We start from the raw sequence: 11,739 nt of genomic DNA on the forward strand, positions 1-11,739 counted from the left end.
CATAACTCAACCGGAAATAAAAAGAAACATTTCTTACTTTTAACAACATATCTTACACATCAGCAGTTACTTTATAATTTGTACAGTACCAGTCAGGAAACGAGGCTATTAAAACCAAGTCTCTTCATCATTGCATGAGAAGAAAGAATTGTTCACGAAGTTAGAACTGACGGTCAAGTGAACCAAAAGATAGAAGGTTCACTCGACTGTTAGTTCGGACTACAGAATATTGACAAACATTGAATTGAATCCACAGAATATAGAAGAAAGAATTGTTCACAAAGTCAGAACTAACGGTCAACTGAACCAAAAGATAGAAGGTTCACTTGATTGTTAGTTCGGACTACGTGAACAATTCTTTCTTCTGATGCACATATGAAGAGTTGGTTTTGAAAGCCTCGAAATAGCTGATTGCTGAGTTTTGAACTCTGTTTAATGTTTTTATTTGAACTGTTATACAAGTTTTCTTATTTTACTCATTTCTTAATACTAAGTTTTTCGAACTGTTTTTTACATCAAACAAATAATTCAATTAGGGCAAGACCCATGAATTCACTTCAATATTTAAAAAAATTGACCAATGGGCTATTACTAGTCAATCTTATAGAAAAAAAATTGGTCCATTAGTCTTGAAAAACATCTACATGTGATGTATTCTGCCGTGCTAAGCACAGATAGTGTATCTGCACATTTTGTCAAAATTGAGTTGTTGTATCTTTGTGGTCATTAGTAATTTAGTTTACTTAAATCTCAAGTTTTGGCGATTTGTGAATGCAAAATATTTAAAAAAAACTGTAGCAAAAAAGTGGTACTTGCATACTTTGCGTAGTTTGCTAAAGCAATTTGAACATAAGTGACAAATACTAAACCTTAAAAGGGGTATCTGAGCAGTTACCCTATTTTTCCTTGGTATTTATGTAAATACAACTTTTATACATTAGTAAAGCAGAATATTAAATAATGTAGCAGTTTATTGTAACAGGGTACTAAAATTAGTTTATCTTTGAATAGTTGATATAGGTCAATAATAAAAGACTAATACAACTTTCCATACATGTTCAAGTAAGTATTCAGCTTTTTCTAGTTAAATTTTTACTTAAAATGCAAATTCTTAAAAATGAAGTGCATGTAAAAAATCATATCTAATTCCTTTCTGCAAAAGAAAAAAAAAAGCATTTCATTCTATGACGAATTATAGTAGTATTTTTGTTTAAGTATCGTCTGTTGTCAAAATTATCTTCACGCATGGTAAAAATGAATCTAGAAAATAAAACATTATAATTGATAGCATCAATACATTCTTTGCATATAAAGAACAGAAAATTATTATGGTTTATATATACAGTTTAAAGTGTCTAAAATTTTTGTAAATCATATTCTTCAGAAAGCAGATTCTGTTAGATTTATATTAGCGAAATAAAGCGACAGCAAAATCCAAAAAAAGCAGATGTTTTCACTATTATTTAATGATACATTAAGCGCGTTTTACTAAGCTTATTTTTGTCATATACGTGCAGATACCCCTAAAAATGACTAGTAATAGTCACTTTCGGTGAAATTAACCTAGATGTTTTCACTATTATTTAATGACACATTAAATGCATCTTACTAAGCTATTTTTGTCATATCTGTGCAGATACCCCTAAAAATGACTAGTAATAGTCACTTTTGGTGAAATTAAACTTAGTATATGAACAAGTTTTGAAGAGAAAATTTATCGTAACTACATTGATTAATTAAAAAAAAAACTTTTACAAAAATACTCTCTTACATAGGTTAGATAAGTTATTTACAAAAAAATTACCGCGAGTTGAACATTTAATTAAGTCACAAATCAAAGAAATTAGTTGCAAAACTTTAATCATCAATTTCTCATTTTGAGCTCTACTGCAGATACCACATCTGATCTTAGTACGGCAGCGTTGCAAATGTTTTTCAGATGGGAGGAGCAAAAAAAAAAAAGATATTAAATTTATTTTACTCAAATTTTGTTATTACAGTAAAACCTCTATTACGGACACCTACGGGGACATAAATATTGTCCGGTTTAAAGGGGTGTCCGCTTTCCCGAGGGACACGTAAAAAAATAAAAAACGAGTTTTTAAATAACCTACTTATTACAAAATAATTAATAACACTTCTTAAAAGAAAACTTATTCTGAGATCAAAAGTTATATGCTTGTAATTACAGAAAAGTAACAAAATGTAATAAGTGTTACATATGCTTCAATTTAAGGTTTTCAAGAAATAAACTACTTTAAAACACGGCCAGAGAAAACACAAAAAACATACCTATGTCATTTTCGTGAAAAAAGATGTAATTGAAGTTTGTTTTGAGTAGTTTTTGCTCATCATATCTTCATGATAAATTTTAAGTTCTTGCGTTAATTTTACCCCTACTTCATCATTTCTTTCGGTGTAAAAATGTCTTAGTTGATCAATGTATATTTGAGCATCACGTAAGCTTCTAATTTTCGTTTCTTCAGAAGATACTTCCACCACTATCTGAGGATCGTCGTCTTCTCCTTCACTTTCGGTTTCGTTATGTGTTATGCTTTCAACTATCTCCCTCATTTCTAAGGAATTGATTTCACATTCAACATCACCATCAATTTCAGCAAATTCATTGCCAATTAAAACATTTTCACCACTGAGGCGTATTAATTTTGTTAAATCATTAACGGGTTCTTCGTCATTTACTGTTCCTTCTTCAGCAACAGGTAGACCTTTTTTGAACCCAGCTTTTAGAAAACAGCTGGTAATTGTAGTCGCCTTGACTTTTTGCCACGCAGCATTTATCCATGAAGATGCCTGTAAGACATAGATTTTTACCGAGCTTGCACTACATTTTCCTCCATCTAAACCTGAAAACAATGTGCTTTAAAATTAGTTGTCCATAAAAACACTTTGAATTTTTTTATGACACCTTGATCCAAAGGTTGGCAGACAGACGTAACATTTGGAGGGGAAAAAACAATATTTACATTGCTCAGTTTCACATTTGGATGAGAGGTCACATTGTCCAGAAAAAGAAGAACTTTGCGCTTCTGGCGTTTCATTTTTTTATTTAGTTCCATTAGCCATTCAGTCATTAAATCCATGTTCATCCCAGGCTTTTCTGTTCGCTTTCCATTGAAAGCCAAGTTTTCGCGGATTCATACCTTTAAAGCACCTTGGCTTTGCGCTTTTCCTATAATTAAGGGTTGCTCTTTAACACCATCCATACAAGAGCATAATAAGACCGTTAAACGCTCTTTTGACATTTTGCCACCATGACATTTTTCACCTTTAAAGCACATGGTTTTTTCAGGTAATGCACGGTAAAAAAGCCCTGTTTCATCGGCATTTAAAATATTTTCGGGATCATAGTCTTTAATTATGGATGACAGTTTCTCGACCCATTCATTTACCGTTTCTGGATTTATAGTAGCGGACTCTCCACTTATTGCATTAAAAGAAACAGAATGTCTCTTCCGAAATCTTTCAAGCCATCCATTCGAGGCTTTAAAATCCTTTACTCCAAGGCTCTGCGCAGCTTCTAGTGCTTTTGTTTGCAGCATTGGTCCTGACACGGGAACTTGATTGCTTCGCACTTGGCAAAACCATTCGAACACGCATTTATCAATTTGATATGAAGGTCCCTTTTCAGATGACATTCTGTACTGCTTGCTGTTTCCATTCTCGCACCAAGCTTTCATTAACTTTTCTCTATTTTTTACAATTTCTGCCGCTTGTGTTTTCCCTACGTTAAAATGCTCTGCTAATTTTCTTACACCACATTTTTCACTTTTGTGATACTCGAGCACCTCAATTTTTTCTTTTAAAGTCAAAGCCTTGCGAGGCATTTTTTCCAACGTCGATTCAAATAAGGACACACTCGACTACAGGGTCAAACGCAAAACTTATTCCAAAAACTCTTAAAATGAAATAATCCTTCCAAGGAAGCTGCTCCACCTCCCCTTTCTCTGGCAACAATCCCCCATTATTCCGATCCATAAATTTTCAGCTTTCTTTTTCCCTTTAAAATAAACTCAATAACTGCAATTAAGAACGCATCACTTCTCAACAATCGGCCCCGTCCATTAAAAGGCGCCGATGAAGAACAGCAAAGGCCGCAGTAATAAAACTTAAAAAGATATAAACGAATCACCAATTCTTTTGTAAACTCTGAAGACCACATGGCGGACAGTTTAATTACTCTTGGGAAAGATAAGGTGTTCGGCCAGTGTACCATGTGTTTTGTTCACTTAAGCCGCACTCAATAACCAACAATTGCCTTTCTGGGAATCCGAGCTGTCCCCAGGAGCCTAAAATGTACTCCCTAACCCCAAACAATGGTTCTACATTCGTTTTCCACCTCAGCAGATTTTTTCCTGGCAGATTCTGAACCGGTTGTGCATTTTCGCAATGGGGTAAATAACTTTTATGGTTTATTGTGGAAGGAGGGAAGGTGTTGCTCATTGTTATCTCTGGTTCTCTTTGTGTCAATTATTGAACAAGTCCTGTATTGGAAGTGAATCCCAATCTAGGATGTTCAATAAATCTCTCTCTTTTTTCTTTCAAGCAGAAAGAGTCAGATTTGCTGAAATCGTCCGTCGGTGTCCGCTTTAATGAGAGAAGAAAGAGCTTTTTTCCAAGAAATGTTGTGTCCGTGTCTGGTTAAGTGAGTGTCCGCTTTAATGAGGGGAATTTTAATGGCTTAAACATAGAAAAGGGACGGGAAAAAAAGAAACTGTCGGTAAAGAGAGGTGTCCGCTTTAAAGGGGTGTCCGTTAAGCGAGGTTTCACTGTAATAACTTCTTGAAATTTCAGCTACAGAATGTTAACCCTATTTTATGAACCTTTACATTTTTGTAATTTTTTTTTATAATTTAATAAAATTTTAGACTTATGAACATAATAAAATAGGGGTAACAGCACCAGTAACAGACACACTTAAGACATTGCTCTCAGGTTAGCTCACTTTTTTGAGCCTTTTGATGTATTTAGACTTTTAACCTATTTTCGTCTCATGCAACTACATCTCATCTAATGTTTGGCTGCTTCTGGATCCTCTGAATTAGTTAATTCTATTTTCATTTGCTTAATTTCAAAAAAAGGTCCGAGCTCCAGTAACAGACACCGAAAAACATGATGATACCCAGTAGCAGATAGGTGGGCTTATAATGAGCTCTTCTGCTTTGACTTCGGGAAGTTTGGAATCTCACCTTTCTCATTCCGAACAAAGTCGTTAGGCGTATTACGAACTGCAAGTGGGAAGCGATCACACAGTGGGAAAGATATGCTGTTCAGGGAAAAAATATGACGTCCTCTTGTAGGCATGGCGTAAGATGAACCAATAAGAGATTGCATCGTGAAAATTTGAAATGGTGTTGTTTCTATGCAGTCTTGTTTCATTTGGATTTTGTGGTTTTCAATAGTCATTTTTTTTTCCACATGTTACAAACATTTTTTTTATAATTAATGAAACTTCAATAATAATTAGGAATGAAAAATTTCTTGGAACTTTGCGGCGGTGGGGAAAAAAACAAACTTCTGAATTAAAATGAAAAAATTGATTGTTTAAAAATTAAAATGTATTAATTGATATATTTTATTAGAAAGCTTTTTAAATGTTCAATATTTAAAGGTGTATATCGCGACGGCGCATAGAGTACACTAAACTAGCTCCTACTAAAAAAGAACTCTTGTAACCAGAGTCTTAGCGTACTATAAACAAAACTGAACTGTGAGTGTCGGAGGAAGTGTTGTGTTATCATGAAAATAAGTTAATTTTGTAAATATATTTGTAGAAAGGTGTACATAGTTATGAGTGTGTGATCATTAAAATACATGTGCTGTCATGATAGGAGTATTTCTGTTTGTCCATATAATTCAACACCCACGAAATTCAGTTGTTCTACTACGAAGAACATCAGCAAATGAGCCTAAATGGGGTTGCTGGTGGGAAATCTACTAGTATAGTAATCTGCGCATAATACTTTAGAGGCTGTTTTCTTGGAATGTTCTGGCTAATGCGCTTTATTATTTTACTGTATGGATACTCTCAAGGGGGTACTACTAATCTGCTGAATTTCATCCTGATCCGAATTTCCGAGACCGTAAGGTCTCCTTGTTAGATGAAATTACCTTTTAATCTAAAATTCAGATTGCTATATTTTTTTTAAACAAAAATTAGGATGTCAATAAGTTTTTTACAAAAAACAAAATGATAATGCAAAGCTGACAAATAAAAATAAAATCTTGGACAGGCACCCGCCCCTTTACCGCAAAAAAAGAAAAAATGCTGAACATAAAATAAGAAAGTTCTGAGTGGTCACTATGACTTTCTTGTGGGTTGAGCATTTTTGCACTGATGAAGGGACTGCATCATAGCCATGAAATAGCTATTTGCTGTATTTTTTAGAAATATTATCTTTTATTTGGAATTTTTCTTTTTACTCTTATTTTCTCGGAAGTTTCATGAGTATATACAAACCTTCTCCATCAGTAATAGCAGGATCAGCTCCATGACGCATCAGTAGAACGACCATAGCAAGGTGGCCTTGCCTAGAAAGAAATTAAATAAATATTTTCAATGTACAAATATTCATCAGAAGTGTCCTTTCACAGACCCCCCCCCCCCCAGATTGAAAATTAAGTCACTAATAAATTCAATTTATAATGTATAACTTTACAGGAACTAAAACAATATTCATCTGATAACTTTAGGGAAAGCTAGTGATGTGGATCGGGTAAATACCCAGCGGGTAGATAAATATTTTTTGGGTATTTACCCAAGGCCTGGCTAAATACCCAAAAACTAGGTATTTTACAAAAAAAATGCAAAAAGTGAATGGGAATTTTTTTTAAAAATCTAAATATGAAATAATTGGTAAAACTGATACATACATATGTTCTACATAGTTTATAATATTTTTTATTGAAAGACTTGTTGAAATTATGAAAGAAACATATTGTGAACCAAAGAATCTTTCTTTTCAATGTCATAATTAGATAAGTGTAAGCAATTAAATTATGAACTTCAAGACTTAAAAATCACAGTCTAGGTTAGTCAAATCCAAAATGAAAAAAAAAGGAAGCATGAGGGATGTTTGGAATAATAAACTGAGAAGTTATTAAGACTATGAGATGTTATTTATTTTATTGCTGTTTAGGTGATAACGTGGCAAATATAAAAAGTTTTCACATTAATAAACAAAAAAAAAATCAAAATATTGTTTTCTGTTGCCTTGCTCATTTGCATTTGCTCCCTGGTACTTCATGATGAAAATTTATTTCAAACTATTTTCATTGACATTTCATTACATTCTGATGTCATGCAGGGACATATTTCGGTTATAAAAGACCAGGACCTTGAAAAATTGATATTTGCTTTTTTTTGTAACCAGTTAAGCTTTTTACATTTTATAGAATGGCTTTTTATATCTGAAATTTGGCTATCAACATTGAATGGGCATATCCAACACATTTAATATGAAGATCATATTAGATTGCTAAGTTGTTTCACACAATAATTCTTTAAATATGTGATCAAAATACATTTTTTGAGCAAAAATTTTATTATTTTGTATGTGGTTGGTTATACATACAGAAAAGTATTTTAGTTGAGTATACATTTTTGAAATAAATACCCGGGTATATACCCTGAGTATTTACCCCTAAAAATAAATACTCGGGTATTTTACATCACTAGGGAAAGCACAGCATGTTTCAACATTACAACACAAATGATGGAAAGTGATACAATAAAACCCCTCCTAACGGACACCCCTCTTATGCGGACAATTTTTAATTCCCCGGTTCCAATGAAAATAACATTATAAAACCCGTCTTGTGGACACCCCTCTACTGCGAACAAAAAAATTTGTCTCGTTAATGTTCGCATTAGAGGAATTTTATTGTAATAACTTTGAATTTGGTAATTGATCTGACAAAGTACTGTTGTTACACCCTGTCACAACCAAGGGAAACAATTTTAACAGATTTTCACCACAAATCATCACACTTTTAAGATACCAAACTCAGCCATGAGAACAATGTGAAATGCATTTCATGGACAACTAATTTTGCATTCATCTTTGGTTGAAGTAATAAGCTGTTAACATAGTAAAATAAAATTTATGGAGACTTTCGTCCAAACCAATTTTTTGAACAAAAATTTAAGACTGCATTAAGGATTTTTTAAAACTGAAAGACATTTTAAAACTCTTTATGGATGACTCCATGTCGATCAAAAAAGCAAATGAGCATGCACATTTGCTTGAATTTGGTCATTTGTGCATTCTTGGGGCATGGGGAGGAAGTGCTATTCTGAGCTCTGCCACTTGGTTTCCGGGTCGTATTCAAACACCCACGTTTCTTCACTGGTCACTACATTGTCCAAAAAGTTTGGGTCCCCATTCAGAAGATGAAGAATATCCTGGCAAATCCCTTTCTGGTTGGACTTTTGCTCCACTGACAACACACGGCACCAACTTCGCACACTTTCCTCATGTCTAAGTTTTCTGTCACGATCTCAAAAACTTGGGTTGGAGAGATGCTCAGGTAACAGGGGTCTGTCCAGGATTTTTCACAGGGTCCGTTTTTTGTGAAAAATCAAATAATTTTGTGAAAAATGAATTAATTTTGTGAAAAATCAAAAAATTTCGCAAAAAAAAAAAAAAATTGTTAAAACGAAATTTTAGAATTTAGAGATGGCACAAACTGCATCAATTAAACTTAAAGTTGAGTGTTTTCTTCTTCTATGACGAGAAAATCATTCTGAATTTTTTTTTCTGATATTTGGCGGGGGGGGGGGGGGCATCGCTCTTTCAAGTATCAATATTTATCTACCATTCTGCATTATGTTAAATTATACTAGATATATTTCTGTACAGTATTTAAAATAATTATAACAAAAATATAAATAAATAAAACAAAATTCAGAATAGGGTTCAGCATTCAACTTTTTGACCCAAGACACTCTTAAAAAGCATGAAATTTCGTTTCTAACTTATAAATTCCGTGATTTTAACAAAAATAAAAAGAAATTTCAATTGTTTACCTCTTAACAAAGCGTAATAATCATCAAAAATTCGAAAAATCGGATTCCCATAGCGGATGCAAAGAGATCGCAATTCTCAAAGTAAAGGCATCAAAAGTATAAAAACGGCTTGTAAAAGAAATATTTTTGATAAAATTATTTTAAAATTGCATTTTAGAGTGCTATGATAACATATCATTAATATCTGTGAACACAGTTGACCCCAAAAAATAAATAAATAAATAATAATAAAATAAACCATCTATTCAGCATTTTAATTTTTGACTCATTACAGAAAATGGAATTTTGCTTTAAAAACTTGAAATGAGAGTTCTAACAGAAATAAAGAGACTTTTCATTTATTTGAATCCTAATAAAGCGAAGTTAGCTTGAAAAAAGAACAAAATATGATTCTCATATCGGATGTTAAAAGATTGCATTTTTCAAAATGTAGACATCTAAAGAAAAAAAAAACGGTAATTAAAAGAGTTTACTTAAAGTTAATCATCCTTGTTAGCATCGAAAAATCAAAACCCATATAATTTTCTCCCAAAATAACAATTAAACATCGCACCGCACCGTAAAAACGCAAATATTGACAAGCCGACAAAATGATGAGAATATTTTCTAATCTCATTATAAAGGTTCAACGCCAGACGCTAAGTGGTGATATTTTTGAAGTTGGTAACCCTATCTGAAGCGATCATATTTTTTCCTCACCCTTACTATCCCTTTGCAGTTCTAAGTTCATTTCGCAGATATATATTATTATTGTTTATTAAATCATGAGCGGAGAAAAGTGCTTACCAATGCCTTTTCAGAAAAGTTTACAACAACACCGCTGCTAATTAGCTGTGATAAAACAAACAACCATTATATTTATTTGGCAGTAGCAATTATTTATCGCTTGCAGGAGCATCGGAGCATCGCAAGAGTGCCGATTTTTTCTTTTTTTTTTTCAAATTTAGCCGATTTTGTATAAGCTGATCCCTCTAATTTGACTTAAAAAAAAAGGTTCCAAAAATTATCGGTTTATACAGAGAAATATGCGGTTTATACACAGAAATATGTGTTATTTTGCTTTCAGATTTGCTCTTTCAATAAACAATTTGTGACAGATCCGATCTTGTTTATCAGAATTTTGTGAAGGGTCCGTTTTGTTTGATCGGGATTTTGTGAAAGGTCCGTTTTGTTTGATCGGGATTTTGTGAAAGGTCCGTTTTGGTTGATCGGATTTTTGTGAAGGGTCCGTTAACGGACCCAAATATCCTCTGGCCAGACCCCTGGGTAATCAGAAATCATTCTGATACTCAACCTATGATCACTGTTTAGTAAATTTTTCACTTATGACACATTTTCGTCGGTCTTGCTGTGGAAGGATTTTCGTCGGTCTTGCTGTGGAAGGATATCCGCACCGGTTGTTGTCTTCCACTCTTTCTCTGCTGTCTCGAATAGCTTGTGCCAATCAAAAACACTTGATCTACCCATGGTAGCATCCTCGTAGGCCTCCTTAATCATGGCATGAGTCTATTTGCCCGTTTTACTAAGCTTTACACAAAATTTAATCACATATCGCTGCTCCAATAAACACTCCATTATTCTCTGTGACGAGGCATTTCAACAAGGGTTTACAATACAAGCGACTTGCATTCTTCAATGTCCAAGAGCAGACTGCTGATGTTTACCAGTGTTCCCAATACTCCCCTCCACCAATCCTGCATGCACAGACCATTTCACGTCTACCCGTTCGCCTGGGAAAAAATCAGTCTTACTACCTTTCAGAACAATCCTTGTATGTAACAAAAACAGCCACAACAGTGCTTCATTCATGATTAAAGCTATGAAATTCTATATCAAATTTTTCAAAGAGAAAAGCACATTGAGAAGTTTCAAAGTTAAAAAAAAAAAAATTGGTCGAAGACAAACAAATTGCAAAATTTTAAGGCAGTTTTGCTGTTCTTTTAATAATAACGAACTCGAAAGTTAAAAAATAAATAAACAAAATGGAAAATTGAACACAAATTGAATTAAGGATACTATACCAAATACAAGGCTTATTTCATGCATTTACCTAGTAGCCCAGTGCAGTGGCGTAGATAACAGCTCTCCTCCTATTGTGTCGACATTGGCTCCCTTAGATATAAGATATTTAACGATTTCTTGGCGATTGTTGATTGCTGCCCAGTGGAGGAGGGTGACGTTCTCGGAATCTGGTCGATTGACGTCATAGCCACTTTCGACGATTTCACGACAACGATCAAAAACACCGAATTGGGTGGCCTTTACAATGTCGTATGTGCTGTAGTCTTCTGCGGGAGCGAGGGGAAGGCAAGTAGAATCTGATGATGGATCACTGTGATGCCTTGTTCTCTGAGAACATAGAAACACAAAGTGAATGAGGAATCAACAATGGGTTTCATAGAGAAAAATTTTAACGTAATATTAAGCATCTAACACAAAGTCAAAGAATTTTAAAAAATATTCCGTTTTTGCGAGACCTTAAGTTCTTAAAATAGAGCTGCAACAAGATCTTTATTAGTTAATCTTTACTTACAAGAGTCATTAAGTATATTAAGGGATACCCCGAAAGATCAAGAGAGGTAGGTCACTGTGACCTTTTAAAAAATATTCTTTAGAAAATTTTGACCAACAATTCAGAAAATTTGGAGGTAGCATCACAATTAATTTCTTATGTATTTTTACTTTCTTCTATA

General features: G+C 33.5%; 1 protein-coding gene across 1 annotated transcript in view; it reads right to left on the reverse strand.

The window, feature by feature from the left end:
* The window catches only part of LOC129219760 (palmitoyltransferase ZDHHC17-like), a 38,330-nt gene that overhangs the window by 22,875 nt on the left and 3,716 nt on the right, over nt 1-11,739 (reverse strand). Inside the window, 2 exon segments of the mRNA XM_054854053.1 lie at nt 6,479-6,549; nt 11,097-11,395. Of these exon segments, the coding sequence (XP_054710028.1) occupies nt 6,479-6,549; nt 11,097-11,395 (370 nt within the window).

Source organism: Uloborus diversus, chromosome 4, assembly GCF_026930045.1.
Source record: "Uloborus diversus isolate 005 chromosome 4, Udiv.v.3.1, whole genome shotgun sequence".
Lineage (NCBI taxonomy): Eukaryota > Metazoa > Arthropoda > Arachnida > Araneae > Uloboridae > Uloborus > Uloborus diversus.